The 20,140-nt window shown below is 40.5% G+C and overlaps 1 protein-coding gene across 2 annotated transcripts in view; it reads right to left on the bottom strand.

The window, feature by feature from the left end:
* frmd4bb (FERM domain containing 4Bb) overlaps positions 1-19,045 on the bottom strand; it is a 40,990-nt gene extending 21,945 nt beyond the window's left edge. For both annotated transcript variants that reach the window (XM_058409929.1, XM_058409930.1), the window contains exons 1-8: positions 18,898-19,045; positions 5,843-5,908; positions 4,813-4,907; positions 4,312-4,404; positions 3,905-3,989; positions 1,632-1,688; positions 1,527-1,549; positions 1,200-1,283 (exon numbers count right to left, since the gene is read on the bottom strand). In XM_058409929.1, the coding sequence (XP_058265912.1) occupies positions 1,200-1,283; positions 1,527-1,549; positions 1,632-1,688; positions 3,905-3,989; positions 4,312-4,404; positions 4,813-4,907; positions 5,843-5,908 (503 nt within the window). In that variant the 5' untranslated portion in view covers positions 18,898-19,045. The remainder of the gene's footprint in view (positions 1-1,199; positions 1,284-1,526; positions 1,550-1,631; positions 1,689-3,904; positions 3,990-4,311; positions 4,405-4,812; positions 4,908-5,842; positions 5,909-18,897) is intronic.
* Positions 19,046-20,140: the final 1,095 nt, after the last annotated feature.

The following is a 20,140-nucleotide window of genomic DNA, read 5'->3' as shown; positions in this document are numbered from 1 at the left end:
AGCTGACATTACAAGAGATTAGCTACAGCATGGGTGCCAATACTTTAATTGCAATATAAATAGACTATTAGGTGAGTGTGTATGTACACTATATTGCCAAAAGTATTCGCTCACCCATCCAAATAATCAGAATCAGGTGTTCCAATCACTTCCATAGCCACAGGTGTATAAAATCAAGCACCTAGGCATGCAGACTGTTTTTACAAACATTTGTGAAAGAATGGGTCGCTCTCAGGAGCTCAGTGAATTCCAGCGTGGAACTGTGATAGGATGCCACCTGTGCAACAAATCCAGTCGTGAAATTTCCTCGCTCCTAAATATTCCACAGTCAACTGTCAGCTGTATTATAAGAACGTGGAAGTGTTTGGGAACGACAGCAACTCGGCCACGAAGTGGTAGGCCACGTAAACTGACGGAGCGGGGTCAGCGGATGCTGAGGCACATAGTGCGAAGAGGTCGCCAACTTTCTGCAGAGTCAATCGCTACAGACCTCCAAACTTCATGTGGCCTTCAGATTCGCTCAAGAACAGTGGATGAGTCTGGGTTTGGCGGTTGCCAGGAGAACGGTACTTGTCTGACTGCACTGTGCCAAGTGTAAAGTTTGGTGGAGGGGGGATTATGGTGTGGGGTTGTTTTTCAGGAGCTGGGCTTGGCCCCTTAGTTCCAGTGAAAGGAACTCTGAATGCTTCTACCAAGACATTTTGGACAATTCCATGCTCCCAACTTTGTGGGAACAGTTTGGAGCTGGCCCCTTCCTCTTCCAACATGACTGTGCACCAGTGACCAAAGCAAGGTCCATAAAGACATGGATGACAGAGTCTGGTGTGGATGAACTTGACTGGCCTGCACAGAGTCCTGACCTCAACCCGATAGAACACCTTTGGGATGAATTAGAGTGGAGACTGAGAGCCAGGCCTTCTTGTCCAACATCAGTGTGTGACCTCACAAATGCGCTTCTGGAAGAATGGTCAAAAATTCCCATAAACACACTCCTAAACCTTGTGGACAGCCTTCCCAGAAGAGTTGAAGCTGTTATAGCTGCAAAGGGTGGACCGACGTCATATTGAACCCTATGGATTAGGAATGGGATGTCACTTAAGTTCATATGCGAGTCAAGGCAGGTGAGCGAATACTTTTGGCAATATAGTGTATGTGTTTGTGTGTGTTTTCATTAATAGGCTATGTTGCTCTTTCAGTACCAGTATGCCAGAGACGGATGCTCCTTCAGCACTTTCGTTGGCAGAGTTGGGAGTTTCTTTAAATCCTCCCTGGTGGCCTCGTCACTGAAATCACACAACAATAGGAAATGATTCAACAGAAAAACACTGAAACATCAATCCCACTAGTTCTGAAAGATATCCTGGGAAAACAACCAGGGGTAAGGCAGATAATCACAGGGCACCACACACACACAGACACACACACACGCACACAGACACACACACAGACACGCACACACGCACACACACACACACACACACCAGTACGTGCAACACAACAAATATGGTGCTGATTTTTTTTCTTACCTCGTATAATCCCCTTTAGCTTCCTGTGAAATCGAAATAATTACTTTAATTTAGTGATAATTAAAAAGAACAGGAAGAGAATATTTAAGAGAGTGTGTTTCGTACCTGGAGAGCATGAGCAGCCAATTTAAAAACCAGTTCACTCTCCACCTCAATGTCACCCTGTGGGTTAAAACACCACGCATTTCAGATACAATAACATTGCATTATTATTATTATTATTATTATTATTATTATTATTATTATTATTATACTCAGCAGGTATACAAAACATTGTGACATAGCACTTATAATCACACTCTCCGCTGTCACCCAAATGAGGATGGGTTCCCTTTTGAGTCTGGTTCCTCTCAAGGTTTCTTCCTCATACCATCTAAGGGAGTTTTTCCTTGCCACAGTCGCCTCAGTCACTTCAGGCTTGCTCACTTGGGATAACATCTAGGACTGTTTGTCTGTTTATATGTTTGTTGTTTTCTTATGTTGTTTCTTATGTAAGGCTGCTTTGAGACAATGCTCTCTGTTAAAAGTGCTATACAAATAAAATTGAATTGAATTTAATTGAACTTATCATTTATTTTAGAATTATTTCAGTCATTGGAGCACTTAAAAAACATAGAAAGTGTCCTCTAGGGTGATCCAATGCTAGATAACAAATTATAAAGTGCCTCCCATTGAGTGGAGAAAATGAGATACAGTGCGCTGTTGAGTTCCCTACATGTTTGAAAATGGTATGAAATGCCCTCTAGGGATCCCTGTACATATGAGGAAACACAAAGAAATGCCTTTTAGGTTGCCTTTTAATAATACAGTGCTCTTTAGGGCTCACACAGTGCTCATTTCTGAAGAAACATTATAAACTGTCCCAAGTGGAGAAAATAAAATGAAGTGCCCTATATGAGATAGATAATTTGAGTACATGCCCTACAGTCTCCCCCACATGTGAGAAAATAAATTGAAGTGCCCAATAGGTGGTGGATAATGTAATTTCATGCCCTGTAGGCACCTTGACATGTGAGAAAATAAAAAAGAAGTGCCATATAGGTGGTAGATAATATAATTACATGCCCTATAGGAAAAATGACATGTAAACAAATGAAATGAAGTGCCATATAGATGTTAGATAATGTAATTATATGCGCTATAGACTCCCCACTCCAGATGTGGAAAATCAACTGAAGTGCCCTAGAGGTGCTGGGTAATGTGATTACATGCCCTGTGGGCACCTTGACATGTAAGAAAATGAAATAAAGTGCCCTATAAGTGCTAGCTATTGTAATTACATGCCCTATAGTCACACTGATGTGAGAAAATGAGATAAAGTGCCATATAGGTGCTAGATAATGTAATTAGATGCCCTATAGCAGGGGTGTCCAGTCTTATCCGCAAAGGGCCGGTGTGGGTGCAGGTTTTCACTCCAACTGAGCAGAAGCCACACCTGAGTCTACTGAAAGCCAAGATCAGTTGATTAGCCAGTTGGAATCAGGTGTAGCTTCTGCTTAGTTGGAATGAAAACCAGCACCCACACCGGCCCTTTCTGAATAAGATTGGACACCCCTGCCCTATAGGCTTCCACACATGTGAGAAATGAAGTGCCCTATAGGTGCTGGATAAAGTAATTACATGCCCTATAGGCACCTTGACATGGGAGAAAATGAAATGAAGTGCCATATAGGTGGTAGGTAATGTAATTACATGCCCTATAGGCTCCCCCACATAATGAATTGAAGTGCCCTATAGGTGCCGGATAAAGTGATTACATGCCCTGTAGGCACACTGACGTGAAGAAAAAAAGAAATGACATGCCCTATAGGTGCTAGATAATGTAATTAGATGCTCCATAGACACCCTGACATGTGAGAAAATGAAATGAAGTGCTCCATAGGTGCTAGGTAATGTAATTACATGCCACATAGGCTGTCCTACATGTGATAAAATAAAGGGAAGTGTCCTTTAGTTGCAAGCTAATGCAATCACATGCTCTACATTTGAGGAAAGGAGACTGAATGCCTTTTAGGCTATAACTAATGTGATTATGTGCCCTGTAGCCTCTCCTACATGTAAAGTTATGAGATTAAATCTAGTATAGAAAAAAACCCTCCAGGTGCTTCTGTTTTTTTTTCTTCAGAGTGAAACAGAGGCGCCTTTTTCCCACCACTGCCCCTCAGGCAGACTGTGAGACTGTGTCAATCCCCATTTCAGTATAAACACTGCTATATAAAAACTGTATACATTTCTGTAGCTGATATAAAACAGAATGAACAGAAAGCATGCCTGCTAAATATCTTGTTTTTGAATTATTGATGGACTGCAGATGTTTGGAACAGGACGGAGCGTGGAGGACGGGTTGGCGAGAGTGATGTGAGACGTTAGGAACGTACATTATAGATGCCGGTTTTAGCGTTGAGGAAGAACAGCTCCACAGTCGTGTGCTCCTTCAGCAGGGAAATGGTCTCAATGTAAAACCTGTGAGGCAGAAAATGGCACGTTCATATTTCATTAAAAACCAATAAGGCGCTGAGGAGAGGCGAGCTGAGGTCAGCACTTTCAGGAACACCAGCATCGAGCGGACATTTAAAGTGCAGAGAAATTTTCCAAATGTCAGTTCATTCATCAGCGATGACGATTCTATGCTACAGAGAAGCATTTATATTTCCTCAGACATCAGACACGTCATGATGGAAGAATTTATTTATTTTAATAAATTTATTATTTTACACAAAGACAGAGCCTGTGTAGAGTTCTGCATGGAACCTACCTCTAAGAACATGAAAAAATGAGTACAGACCTAACCAGGAAGTTGAGAGCGATGGGTCCAGTCTTCTTGGAAAAGTCATGTTCCAATACTCTGCGGTCCAACTGCAGCCATCTACACTGACCACTAGGAAAGCAAAGGACTATGGTTATCTTAGGGATTTGTGGATTGTAGCGTTCACGTCAGTTGTGAGTATGATCATTTTAATAGCTTATTATGTGTTTGTCTATGGATTCTCCTCAACGTTGCAGACAAAAGTTTGAACAAACAACACTTTCACACCTTTTTCAAAATGGCTTCCAGTCAATAACATGTGAGCATGTTGTCTAGAATGATCTAGAATGATCAGAGTTAGCTAGCTAGTTTCATCATGCCATAGGTCTTTGATTTATTTCCAGGTTCTGTTTCTATCACCACTTTTCCAAATAATTTTAATAACAATATTAACAAAAATCATGCATTTGTTTACGCATCACACCTTCCTCTCACTCAGGTTCGTTTTCATGATTCTGTATAAATTCAGTGGTCGCTTACGTGTCGTCAACGAAGGTGAAGCCGAAGTACTCTTTCTCTTTCAGGTTGAAGTGAGACGAGACTAAATCCAGAAGCTCACGGGACAACAGCTTGGGCTACGGGTAAACAAAAACGACCGTGAGTCACGACATCCCTTTCATTTCATTTCAGTTCATGGTTCTGTGGATATGAAATATTAACTGTTTGCCTGATGTGATCAGGATGTGCAGGTGGGAGGGGAAATAAAAGACAGAACGGCGTTTTCATATCTGTGATTTGGTTTGGTAGCAAAACGGTCCTCTCATTGGTCAGAGTGTGTCGGTTTATGTTCTGGGATTCCGCTCATAATATCATCCATCAAGATGGAGATTCAGCAGCAGCTCTGTGAGCTTATTGTGTCTATTCTTTTAGCTGTAGTCATCATTTTATCAGTGTGAGTCGAATTAGAGGTTTCATCGAGACAACGTTTGTTCGATTCACCTGATTTTGGAAAACTATACATCTTTTTAAAATGAAGAGGTTTGCTTTGTTTTGGAGTTGCCATGTCCCACAAAGTTCATCATTACAATCAGATCAATCAGACACGTTAACCTGTGCTTCATGTTCGTGTCATACTGTACGTAACACTCAGATCCCATCATGCATTGTTGTACAAGTTGGATTCGGATTGCTTTCTCATAACAGGTGAACTGCTCCAGAGTTGTTGTTTTTTGTGTGCGGATATGAGGGATGTGTTCAGATGTGTCTAAACAAACCAGGATCTGAAACAAACTCTCCAAACGAGCCAGATACATATAAACTCCCTAAGAGTCTAAATATATCATTTTTTTCCCACATACAGACCTCTCCATTGTCCACTCTCAGACTGAGTGCTTTATTAAAAGGGAGTGCATTTGTTTGGTGAGTTTATTTTTTTGTGTATTAAAAAACAGGATTATTAAATAAGCTTCTCGGTAAAAGTGTAGCTTAGTGTTTTTGTTCTGGTGAAAAACGTCTATATTTTTAAAGGAAAAATGTATGAAAGCATCTCTTTTGACCTGTTCAGTCTCACCTGAACCAGCAGCTCCAGTTTTCTGTTGTCCAGAAGCTGAACCTGACACATACGTCCCTCGGTCATCTGTGAGAAGAAAAAAAAAGAATAATATGATAAGAAATTGATGATCTAATATTTCCAGGATCTAATATTTCTATAGACGGTCTATGAAAAAGGGTGCCAAAATTTTTACACCTTCATATTCATAAGTGCTAACATTTTTACTTTCCACAAATAGATCCTGGTAGAAGCACTACGCTGTTAGAGGAAAATTAATAAAGGTGATTATTTTCTATAATCACAGAGTGTTTTATTTCTACTATACTTCAGCAGGAATGCAGACAGTAGAGGTCACATGATCCGTAGTGAAGAACACACACTTCTTACCCTTCATCTCATATAATATACTCAGTTTTTTATAAAACAAATCTCCCTCCAGAACTTTTCATTTCAACTGCATGAAAACTGATACTTGCTCCGCCCACTAAGAAACGTTATTACCATGGCAACCAGTACTCAGAATGCCTACTGGCCACTTCATGGTTCGGTGAATGGATATAAAATCACAGTATGTGTGAACGAAGTACTGATATTGGAGACTCCTTCCATCAATGTTAAACAATTACTTTCAGAAAATCAATTAATTGCACATTTTATACTATTACTGATTTGCTTTTCAACGGGAACGACTGACAGAAAACAAATCAACACCTTCTGACCAATCGGATTAGAGAATTGATGTATATTTACACTATATTGCCAAAAGTTTTGGGACACCGCTCCAAATCACTGAATTCAGGTGTTGTTTTTCAGGGGTTGGACTTAGCCCCTTAGTTCCAGTGAAAGGAACTCGTAATGCTTCAGCTTCATACCAAGACATTTTGGACAATTTCATGCTCCCAACTTTGTGTGAACAGTTTGGGGATGACCCCTTCCTGTTCCAACATGACTGCACACCAGTGCACAAAGCAAGGTCCATAAAGACATGGATGAGTGAGTTTGGTGTGGAGGAACTTCACAGAGTCCTGACCTCAACCTGATAGAACACCTTTGGAATGAAGTAAAGCGGAGACTGAGAGCCAGGTCAAATCTGGGACGTCTGTCTTTTCCTGCACATGAATATAATATGGAGTTGGTCCACCCTTTGTAGCTATAACAGCTTCAACTCTTCTGGGAAGGCTTTCCACAAGGTTTAGGAGTGTGTTTATGGGAATTTTTGACCGTTCCACTTGAAGCACATTTGTGAGGTCAGGCACTGATGTTGGATGAGAAGGCCTGACTCACAGTCTCCACTCTAATTCATCACAAAGGTGTTCTATTGGGTTGAGGTCAGGACTCTGTGAAGCTCCTCCATGTCTTTATGGACCTTGCTTTGTGCACTGGTGTGCAGTCATGTTGGAACAGGAAGGGGTCATCCCCAAATTGTTCCCACAAAGTTGGGAGCATGAAATTGTCCAGATTGTCTTGGTATGAAGCTGAAGCATTAAGAGATCCTTTCACTGGAACTAAGGAGCCGAGCCCAGCCTCTGAAAAACAACACCTGAATTCAGTGATTTGGAGGGGTGTCCCAAAACTTTTGGCACTATAGTGTATTTTGAGGACTCGTTTGTTTTACTGCAGGGACATCATTTATATATCGAGGTAGAAAGTGTCTGAACTCCAGATGGTGTTTTTCTTAAGGTCTGTGACATCGTTTTGTCCATTTTTATACAGTGTGTCATACTGTGTCAGAAACCACAAAAGCTGCTACACTAGTGGCTATGACAGATGGCCTTGTTAGCGACACTAGCCTCATAGCTCAAGTTCAGAATTCAGTTCAGAACTAACCTTGTGATATCAAGTGTTAATTAATTGACATTTGGAATACGATTAAAAGTTTCTTTAAGCTGTTGAATTGCTCATAACCCGTATTAAGATGTTAACTTTCCTTTTATCTCTGAAAATGTTCCATCACTATTATTTTTTATCATGGTAAAAACCCTCAGCTGTACCTGATACACCTGACGCAGGTAAGAGCAGGTGTGCAAGCATGCCATCATCGTCTGGACGTAGCATTTTCTCATCACCCAAAGCAAAATGTCCAGGATGAAACGGCCGCTACTGAGAAACAGAGTCTCCACGTCCTTCGCTAAGGTCCACGCCATGCTTTTCACATAAATCCGAAAAGTAATAGCCTTCAGAATGACACGGCAAAAATCAGCTAGAACAGTCGCTCAGCTTCATATGTAGTGTTAAGGTTTAAGCTACACACACTAACATAGTCGCTCCAGAGAGGCTCAAAGTCTGTGTGTGTGTGTGTGAGTGTGTGTGTGTGAGAGAGAGTGTGAGAGTGTGTGTGGGAAGGCTTGAAGGATTTTGGAAGAAAAGCCTGAGGTTTTTGGAACCACGGTCTACATTCAAACACACACACACACACACACACTGCCACTTCATGATTCCAAAAACAGGCCCTACTGCACCACAAAAGTCCTCCGTGAACCGTCCACGTGTCCACACAGAGCTTTAAAAAGCTGCTGCTGCATCTCTAAAAGCTTTTTTAACTTCGGTTAAAAGCATCCGGCTTCGTTTACCGTTAGCGCAGTGCTAGTCGGGTGTGTGTGTAAGCATCTGAATGTATGTATTATACAGAATGTTTTAGAGAAGATTGTGAAGAAAAGATGCAGGTTTGATGTCAGATTTGTATAAAGCACCAGATCTCAGTGTTACAGTTTTGGGGACATGAGTTTTTCACATATCCTCATGTTTTATTCCAGAGCTTTTCAGTTTATCCTGAAAGAGATGGTGTGGGTAGAGATGGATTTATTCCAACCTAAGCAGAAGAAGCACCTGACTGGAAGCCAAGATCAACTGATTAAAGAGGTGGAATCAGGTGTGGTTCCTGTTTGAATGGAAAGAAAACCGTACATCCACTGCCGTGCTTTGACATGGTATTAAAGGCCAACCCTGCAAGGATCCCGAGTCCTCTAGAGATGTACCAGCTCCAGTTATATTCTGCTTCGTGAAGATTTCAGATATTCGAAGAGAAGATGCCAACCCCATGTGGACTTTGTGGATAACAACCTCTTAATCAATACACAAAATAACATTCTACATATGCTGTATCTCCATCATTGAGCATCTGAAGGCTTCAGCATGAAGGAGTTGGTGTTGAAGCTATAATGAACTCAGATGTTGAGATAATTTATGAGTTGCTCAGGAGCTCCAACTGACTGTATATGTGTGTTGAAAAGACATTATTCATAATTACACTCTCCGGTGTTTCTAATCATTTATAATCAGACTCTCTGGTGTTTATAATGATTTATAATTCCCACTCTAAGGTGTCACCCAAATGAGGATGAGGTTCCCAATTGAGTCTGGTTCTTCTCAACAAGCCTCAGGCTTGCTCATTAGGAATAAATACCAATAAATATAAATATAAGTCTAATATTAATCTTGAACTTTTTGTTCTATATTTCTATAGATTGGTGAAGCTGCTTTGAGACCAGGTCCATTGTTAAAAGTGCTATACAAATAAAATTGAATTGAATTGAATATCCCTTACTTAATGATTAACACCTGAAGCAAACTCAAATAGCCTACTCAAATCTAATATCCCCCCAGCCAAGCTCCAACATCTGGAGATAGTAGAAAGTCTTGCCAGAAAAGTGTATAAATCTGGAATGGGATGTTAAGCCACATATGGATAGTGGATAGTGATGGTCATGTATTCACAAACCTTCTTTATAGCCTATAATATCTATTTTCCATATAATGTTCCATTGTTCTATTTTTAAACAGTATTGGCGTTGGCGTTGTTTCTGTCACACTTTCACAGCGAGTGAGAGTCGTGCTCCCTGTGATGTTATATAGCAATCTAAAGGACAGATCTTTGAGTAAATCTGCTCAGTTTCTGTTATCTCTGTCAGACACACCCATGAATAATTTATGAGGATCTGTCTCGGGAATGTAGATACGCTATTCAGATTACTTTGAGACTAATGGCCGTAAAGGTCAATCTTCCTGTAGGAAAAGGAAAAGTGTTGCAGTAAGATGCAGTGATTCAAAATCGGGTGTGCGTGAAGGCCATAGGATATGACTTACATCGTTTTCATACTTGTTAATCTATTTGTGCTTTGCGGATAAGGGCGGGGTCATGCTAGAGGAGACCACGCCCACCAGGATAGAAACGTTTCTTCATAATATGGATTGATATCTTGCTTATATTAAACCATAACATCAGTTGATTTATTTTATGAGTTATTGAGAGAGAGAGAGAGAGAGAGAGAGAGAGAGATCCATTTTTTATACGTTTGAGCAATCCATTTGTGGATAGGGGCAGGGTCATGCTGGAATTGGCCACGCCCACCAGGATAGAAACGTTTCTTCATAATATTGATTAATATCTTGCTTATCTTATATTAAACCATAACATCAGCTGTTACAACTTGTTTTATTTTATGAGTTACTGAGAGAGAGAGAGAGAGAGAGAGAGAGAGAGATCCATTTTTTATGTTTGAGCAATCCATGTATAAAAATTCCTATTCAACACACCATATCTCCATTCCTGCTATTCCTAACACCGCAGGCTTTGGAGATTTAAAAAGCTGAATGCAGAAGACTATAGAAGCTGATTTACTTCTATTGATCAGTCGCCTCGGATGTAATTAAACACAAATAACACTCAGGGGCAGTTATCATTACATCAATAAACACAAGAACCTCCACCTCAATAAGATTCAGGACCTGCCTGCCATTCCACGATGTCAAACTGGACTGCAGAGTCGGCTCCCAATTTCCCTGACAGACGTTTCATTTTCTCTAAAACCAAATAGACCAAAGTTCCTGCCTCCTGTCAGGGAGTATTTATGTTCTATTACTCCTTACAACTGATGCCCTGTAGTCGCATGCTTCTTTTTCTTGTTGCATTCAACAGGCATAACATTATGACCACCTGGCTTATATTGTGTCAGTCCCCCTTTTGCTACCAAAACAGCCCTGACCCGTCGAAGCATGGACTCCACTAGATCCCTGAAGGTGTGTTGTGATATCTGGCACCAGAATGTTAGCAGCGGAAAGGATACTTTTGATAGATACTGACCACTGCAGACCGGGAACACCCCACAAGAGCTGCAGTTTTGGAGATGCTCTGATCTAGTGGTCTAACCATCACAATTTAGCCCTTCGTCAAACTCACTCAAATCCTTAAGCTTGTCCATTTTTCCTGCTTCTAACATCAACTTTGAGGACAAAATGTTGACTTGCTGCCTAATATATCCCACCCACTAACAGGTGCCATGATGAGGAGATACTCAGTCTTATTCACTTCACCTCTCAGTAGTCATAATGTTATGGCTGATTGGTGTATGAGCAACATTTTTCCGCTTGATTTCTTCTCGCTTGTGCCCTGCCCACTCTATATGATCTTCTTGACTTGGTAGTTTTTATGTAGTATATATGGAAATATCATTCTGAACATGTGAAAGATGATTAATTACATCATTTCATCCGGTGTAAGAATGAATGCACGTGGCTGTGATAAATGGAGGGATTATACACATCTACCATATACAGCAGTGTTAAATCTGCAAGCACAATCTGTCTCTGCTTCCCTTCCTTAATAAAAAAATGGGTCGATAATATTACAGGATCCAGTCAATAGATTACATCTCCCTACACACACACACACACACACACACAGCCAGACGCCAAATACACTCACTCACACACACACTGCTAGAAAGCATTTGATCTAACTGCATGCGACATAAATTCCGACTGAAGTTCTAAGTTATAGTAATAAAGCGAGATAGAAAACATTAAAGAGGTCATTGTGAAAACTGATGACACACACCGTTGTTGTTGTAGGCATTGAACCTGGATGTGTAATGGAGATAATGTGAACATTTCTGACTCACTTTCAGTCTCCTGTGTGGATGCAGAGGCTTCGCTGCAGCTCCGATAAACCGTTTAAGATATATCATATTGGTAAGAAATAAAACACTTGGGGATGTGCGGTTATAGGAAAATGATCAACAGTGGAGTGGGGTGATGAAGCCCAGATAGTGTAACTGGAAGTTGGGTATTTTCTTATAACGGCTCATGCTGAGTTGTTTTTTTAGCACTCTCACACCAAAGCAAATATGATATACAATATTTTTTAAATGAATCATATGGTGTATAGTTACATTTAATGTTGTGGATCAAGTGAAGCCCTGTTATTGCTTATGTCATGGCAGCTATAAATGTTTTTTTTTTCTCCCTCTCACCAGTCTCTCTTTCTGTTTTCTCAGGCTTGGAGCTAGCAAGAAAAAAATTCACGCAGCTTGTCAGGTGACTGAGAAAATATGTTTGTCCTGAAGACTTCCCCTGACGTTAGGAGACGCTGGAGACTCCTTCCATAAATATCCTCACAGAAAACTTCACCTCATCAATGAGTATATGCTTTTCTTGGTTAAATTCCAACATGTTAATAATCTGTTTATTATTGTCCTTAGAATGGGTCGAATATCCATCATACAGTAAGGCACTGTGAATGAGCTGTTGCTATAGGAACGAGGACATTATAGGAAGGGCTTTAATACAAAAAGATCTTCTGACCAATCAGAGTTAAGAATTCAGCAGATATTCAACTGGTCCAGAACAGTAATAGACAGACAAACAGAAAGACAAAAAGATAGATAGATAGATAGATTCAGACAGACAGACAGACAGAGATAGATAGATAGATAGATAGATAGATAGATAGATAGATAGATAGATAGATAGATAGATAGATAGATAGATACATGCATGCATACATACACACAAACACAGACAGACAGCTTACAGAGAGACAGAGAGAGAGAGAGAGAGAGAGAGAGAGAGAGAGAGAGAGATGGCATGTTTATCAGTGCTGTAATGTGAACCAGCAGAGTGAAGGATGTCAGACAGACACAAACAGACAGGAAGTGAGGAAATAATGATTAAAGACATTCAGCACACATGTTCTAATGCACAGCTCCTGCAGATGGAGTGTAGTTGTAACGTATCTTATAACAGACGATGTGCTGCACATTAAACTGTTCTCTTTTATTGACTAACACCTGATACTGTCTCGGCCAGTGCACTCCTCTGTGTACCATCATCTCTACTGCTCTCAGCCCGTCAGAGCCGGCTTTCTATTAGCAATGAGGTGTGAATCAGTGTCACACGTCAGACTCAGAACATGTCGGCCGAGGGGAGAGGAGAGGAGAGAGAGAAGAGATGAGAGAGAGGAGTGAGGAGAGATGAGAGAGGAGAAAAGAGAAGAGAGAGAGGAAAGAAGAGAGATGAGAGAAGAGAGAGGAGAAAAAAGAGAGGAGAGAAGAGGAGAGAGGAGAGAAAGGAGAAAAGAAGAGAGAGAGAGAGAGAGAGAGAGAGAGAGAGAGAGAGAGAGAGGAGTGAGCAGAGAAAAAAGAGAGGAGAGAGAGGAGTGAGTGGAGAAAAAGGAGAGGAGAGGAGAGAGGAGAGAATATAGATGAGAGAAGAGAGAGGAGAGAGAGGAGTGAGTGGAGAAAAAGGAGAGGAGAGGAGAGAGGAGAGAATATAGATGAGAGAAGAGAGAGGAGAGAGGAAAAAGGATTCATGCTCTAAAGCTCTTTAACAGAAATCAGGACAAACAGAGTCAGATCACATTCCAAAAGATCACAAGACGAGTCAGGGTCAGAACATCAACACACCCCAGAGCTAAAGGTCCGAAATAATAATAATAATCCACAGAAAAGTGATCAAATCATTATACAGAGGCATGACATGGTTCAACAAAGCAGCTGAATAGAAAAAACTATTTAGCTTCGAAATATTCCGAACACATTTCTGGTGATGCCAGAAGTTACTCTGAAGCTCTGGAGACTGTGACATCTACTGGCCTGGAGGGGAACTGCCCTGGGTTTGGATCCCATGAGAGCCAATCTTCTTCACTGTGATGAAAATGACTGTATTTTAGATCCGTTCGAAAATATCACAACTGTATAATATGACCGCCGGAGTGGACGAGGAAGAAATATTCCAGCTCTTATCTCCAGACTGGACAGATATGAGGTAGCGCCTGATGCCTACTGCTCCCTGAAAAATAACAGCAGTTCTTTATTGTTGTTTTATCAGTGAGTGATGACTATCTGGTCAGTTCGCTCCTTTAAACTGGCAAATCAGACACAGGTAGAGAGAAACTGACATTTGTGTGTGTGTGTGTGTGTGTGTGTGTGTGTCTTTCATGTTTGGAATCAGGAGCCATCTGCGTCCCTCTACACACACACACACCAAACAGGACATCAAACAGACAGTGCTTCCAGGAATACAGTGACTAGAGAAAGGAAATGACATCTAAACACTAAAACATGAATCTTTTATGTTCTGGTCAGGGCAGAGTGACCCACATGCTCAGATGTAAAGCAGGCTATAAATAGCAAAACCCTATTCTTTTTTTTTCTCCCTTCTGCTCCTTGTGGTCAATAGTGTTAAAACGATGCCAGACTCGACAGATTTTCTCACAGGAATTGTAAAACAAATTCTGTAGTAGTGAGTGAGGATCTGTGATGGTCTCACTAGTGGCCTAGTTTGTTCTGTGAAACAAAAACAAAGACAGCAACAACGGAAAAAATTTGTGGTCACGTCAGGAATGTTTGATTACAATCGCAAAATTGTTAGCACCTGCTACGACACTCGAGTCTAGATGCCACCGATAGACTCATGAGACGGCTACAAACACAGTAGAGTAGCAATGATCAGTCATAACATTATGACCACCTGCCTAATATTGTGTTGCTCCCCCTTTTGCTACCAAAACGGCCCTGACCCGTCCTGCATTGTGTATTCTATCAGAACCAGCATTAACTTCTTCAGCAGTTTGAGCAACAGTAGCTCGTCTGTTGGATCGGATCACATGAGCCAGCCTTCACTCCCCACATGCATCAGTGAGCCTTGCCCGCCCATGACCCTGTCACTGGTTCACTGCTGTTCCTTCCTTGGACCACTTTTGATAGATACTGACCACTGCAGACCGGGAACACCCCACAAGAGCTGCAGTTTTGGAGATGCTCTGATCCAGTGGTCTAGCCATCACAATTTGGTCCTTCGTAAAACTCGCTCAAATCCTTACACTTGTCCATTTTTCCTGCTTCAACAACAAAATGTTGACTTGCTGCCTAATATATCCCACCCACTAACAGGTGCCATGATGAGGAGATCATCAGTCTTATTCATGTCACCTCTCAGTGGTCATAATGTTATGCCTGATCAGTGTATATTTCAGAGCAGTTGCCTGTTTAAAGCACCAACAGGATACCAGTATCCTACACACACACACACACACACACACAGCAAGCTTTGCATTTCCGGACTTCAGCGATGTAAATTCTGCGTTTCCAAAGTGTGAGCATCTACTAAACACCTGGTATCCAAATGAGAGATGCAAATCTCCTTCCTGAGCCACTGACCTGGTTTCCCTCAGCAGAAGAGTTCACAGACTCTGAACAGGAAGTGGTCTTGTTTAAGAGAATTTTAGAGAGTTAATATTTAGAACATGTCTATTAAGCTAAGCCTAAGTAGTTTATTAAACAATCAGCAAATTTATGAAAAAATAAAAGAAGCTAAAAAAGAAACAAAACCCTCCTTAAACACCAGCTGAATTCACTAATCCAGCTCTGAACCCAACTGGTGGGCGGGGCCTATATGACTCTACGGGGGTCTGGGACTTTTATGACTCTGAAACTTAACCCCAGTGTAGCCTTGTGCTCTGTGTTAGCTCTCAGGATTAGCTTCTGATTGCTAGGCTAGGTCTCAGTAGGCTACCTTTCACTTGCTAGGCTAATTTTAAGTCAACTTGACTAGCTGTCACGCTCTATGCTAGCTTTCAGACTAGCTTTCTCTCTCCATGCTAGCTTTCAGACTAGCTTTCACTCTCTATATTAACTTTCACTCTCCATGCTAGCTTTCAGACTAGCTTTCTCTCTCTATGCTAGTTTTCAGACTAGCTTTCTCTCTCTATGCTAGCTTTCACACACTAGAATAGCCTTCACCCGTTAGACTAGCGGTCACTCTCTATATTAGCTCTCTCTCTACATGTTAGCTTTTAGACTAGCTGTCACTCCTTATATTAGCTTTCTCTATGCTAGCTTTCAGTCACTATGCTAGCTTTTACACACTAGACTAGCCTTCAGACATTAGACTAGAGACTAGACTAGACATTAGACTAAAATAGAGAGTCTTTGACTCTCTATTTTAGCTTTCTTAATGCTAGCTTTCAGACTAGCTTTCACGCTCTGTGCTAGCTTACACACACTAGACTAGCCTTCACACACTAGACTAGCTGTCACTCTCTATATTAGCTTTCACTCTCCATGCTAGCTTTCAGACTAGCTTTCAATCTCTATGCTAGCTTTCACACACTAGACAAGCCTTCACACACTAGACTAACTGTCACTCTCTATATTAGCTTTCACTCTCCATGCTAGCTTTCAGACTAGCTTTCACGCTCTTTGCTAGCCTTCACACATTAGACTAGCTTTCATTCTCTATGCTAGCTTTCACACACTAGACAAGCCTTCACACACTAGACTAGCTGTCACTCTCTATATTAGCTTTCACTCTCCATGCTAGCTTTCAGACTAGCTTTCACGCTCTGTGCTAGCCTTTACACATTAGACTGGCTTTCATTCTCTATGCTAGCTTTCACACACTAGACTAGCTTTCTAGACCTGCTTTCACACACTGGACCTGCTTTCCATTGCTAGCCTATATTTTATTTATTAAACTATTTTTCACTCTTTATGCTAGCTTTCACTGTCTAGATTACTAGACTAGTTTTCACACTCTAGGTCTTCTTTAACCTGGTAGACTAGCTTTTACGACGTTGGTTATTTTTTTTCTGTTGATGAGTTGGTCTATTAGGTGTAGCTATCACTTATTAGATTAGCTTCTATTCCCTAGTTTAGCTTAACTTGATAGGCTATCTTTCACTCTCTAGGCTGGCTTTTAAACCATCAGGCTAGATTTCTAGCTTAGACTAGCTTTCTAGATTAGCTTTTGGCCATTAGGTTAGCTTTTGCTTAGAAATTTCTATTCTTCTTGCTATAAATATGATTATAATATTCATGCTTTGGGGTGCTGAGGGTTGAACAGACAAACTAATCAGAGGTAGCAATCAATAGGTGAGTCTAATCACCATAGCAACAGGGAAACGAGGACAGGAAGTAGCGCCCTTATAAGGAAAGTGGAGCAATTCCTGAGAATAAAGGGCAGTGTGTCAAACTTTTTGAGTGTTTAAATATTCAGTAAAAATCCTACTCTTTCTTTTTTGATGAACAATAAATTGTTTGCATGTTGAAGAAAGTATTTATTTAACAAATATTTATGATCCTGATGTGCAAATGTTTTAAATTTATTTAATATAATAAACGTCATGCTTTCAGCTTAAAGTTCATGCTTTCTCGGTCACATACAGTCCAGAAGTTCTCACTATAACCTGCATCTTACTTTACCAGAAGAACTGAGGTCATTAAGCCACACATACATGGAATGCTTTTCTTCTCATATCCCAGCTAAGGAAGTTGGGGTCAGAGCACAGGGGCAGCTATGATACAGCACCCCTGGAGCACAGAGGGTTAAGTGCCTTGCTCAGTCACCCAACAGTGGAGCTTGGTGGTGCTGGGGCTTGATTCCCAATCCTCCAAGCAACAACCCAAAGCCTTAACCCCTTGAGCCACCCTACAAACAATCCTGCTATCATCTGATATCAAAGTTAAAGTATTTATTATGAATATATTTAAGAGAACGACACATCGCTACTGGACACTGTGAAGTAATCGCTGACATGCTAACCACAAAGAACGTTCCGGTTTGACAGCTCGTGGATTTGAAAACACATTTGCATACTCAAAACCCCGTGACTTCAAAGCTCAGTGTGTTCACGTCCATCGACGACAGCAACAATCACTCCGAATTTTACTTTTATTTACTTGTATAATTGTGCTGCTTTTACGGAGTGTTAAAGAAGTCTGCATATTCAGTTGGTTTACAATTCTAATTCTGAATTAGGAAATACCGGTATTGTAATAAATAATAAATAGTATAGTAAATATAAATAGTATAATAATTACAGAAAATAAATAAATACAAATAAATAAATAAAATGTTGACAGGGATTTAACTCCATTTTTGCACCAAACTTTATATACATAAATGCTAATACATTATATTAAATGTAGTCTACAATAATCCATTCATTACCCATTAATTAATTATTAGTAAATGACTTATAACTTGCTTATAATTAGATTATTACCAAATTACATCTTTACTATACATTTCACATTGCATGTTGATCCACCTCATGTGTATGTCACATTTTAGGATCATATTTTAAGTATTTTAACTATGTATATTATTTTGACATTATACTGTAATCTTATTACCGTAGTAGTAATAATAATAATAATAATAATAATAATATATATATATTTGACTGTTCTTTGTGTATTGATGCAAATAATATATATTAGTAGATAAATTGCATGCTTTGATTTATTATTTATGTTAATTTGCATATCTGTGTAACCTGTTCAGTATCTGTCATCATTTAGAAACTCTAAATTGACATTGAATTCATCTGCACCAGAATATGGCAGGTTACCTTAGGCATCTATACGATGGCTAAAAATAACCGCAGTTTAATAAAATGATGATAAAATAATAATATATGTTCACTAATACTTTACTAATCCACTTGATTCAAGTTAATATTAACCTGTATTAAAGCACAAGGAAGCTGAAATCAGCCAGAGTGTTAGCTTCACAGCTTCAATATAATATTAATCTGTCACTAATAATAAAGCAAAATATGTAAATAAGGGTATTTTTCTTATATAAATAAACTAAATAAATATCTAATGGCTAATGAGCAATGTGATGAGGCTAATCAGTCTGCATCTCCACCTGTACAGCTCCAATCTTCCTCATGAACCCCAGACAAAAGGCGGTCACACCCCGGACTAATGAGATGATCATCTTCATTTTGCGTGGATTATATCATTAAATCATTAAAGAGCTTCAGTTAAATAACGAGATTCTTTTTTTACCTTGCTCCTGGGCGTTTCCGTTTATTCCTGCAGCTTCTTCACAGAGGAGGAAGCCTGCATCCCTCCATCAGGGGAGAGAGACGGAAAGAGAGAGAGAGAGATCACACCCCGCCTCCAGCCTCCTTCTCCTCCCTGATGACAAAGAGAGAGAGAGCGAGAGTGAGAGAGAGAGAGAGAGAGAGAGAGAGAGAGAGAGAGGGGGAGAGAGACAGGCAGAGCGCTCTCAGTCTGTACACTATAATTACTCACTGGTAGCACATTGCTGATGAAGAAGGGATGGAAAGAGGGGGAAGGGGGATGGACAGAGATAAGGAGAGACAAAGAGAGAGAGAGAGAGAGAGAGGTTATTGCATGTGTTGCTTCTTAGTAGCATAATGTTAGTAATAGGAAAAAAAGAAAGGGATGAGAGATAACAAGACAGAAATAGAGAAGAAAAAGGGAGGAGGAGAAGGAGGAGGAGAGAGTGAGAGGCAAAGTGTGTGTTCGGACACTTTTTCATTGATAGCACATGATGAATAAGAGGGAAGAGAGAGAAAGAGAAAGCGAGGGGGGGTGGAGGGAGACAGAGAGAGTGGCGGGACTGGAGACTTTAATTACACGTATCAGTGAGAATAAAAGGAGAGAGAGGGAGAGAGAGCGAGGGAGGGAGAGATGGAGGGAGGGGGAGGTGCAAGAGACAAAGAGGGGGAGAGAGAGAGAGAGAGAAAGAGGGGCGAGTCTGTCTGCAGACTGGTAGGTGTGTCTGTAAGTGGGAAATATGGGCGTTTCTTGGAATAGGAAATAGAATGGACAGGTGTGTGTGTGTGTGTGTGTGACAGAGAGAGAGAGAGAGAGAGAGAGAGAGAGAGAGTGTAACTGTCGTAAGCAGAACAGGTGGGTGTGTCTTCTTTCTTTCTTTCTTTCTTTCTTTCTTTCTTTCTTTCTTTCTTTCTTTCTTTCTTTCTTCCTTCCTTCCTTCCTTTTAGCTCCTTGCATGCTCAGGATTCCCATCAGGAGGTACAGATCTAATGTATTAACAGTTACTGATACATTAGCTGGGATAAACTGGGATTTTACCGGAGTTCTCACAAGGGGATTTCCCTCCTTCACCTTCCTTCCTTCCTTCCTTCCTTCCTTCCTTTCTCTCCTCCTACTTTCTCATCAGATGATAATTGTGTTGATTTGTATGTTTAATCTGTGTATACTCAGATAAAAAAATGTAATCCTTGTTGTGGGTGAATTATTAAAAACAACAACACATTTT

This window comes from Hemibagrus wyckioides, linkage group LG15, assembly GCF_019097595.1.
Source record: "Hemibagrus wyckioides isolate EC202008001 linkage group LG15, SWU_Hwy_1.0, whole genome shotgun sequence".
Taxonomy (NCBI): Eukaryota; Metazoa; Chordata; class Actinopteri; order Siluriformes; family Bagridae; genus Hemibagrus; species Hemibagrus wyckioides.
The sequence above is the reverse complement of the archived record's forward strand: the minus strand, read 5'-3'. Positions and strand labels throughout refer to the sequence as shown.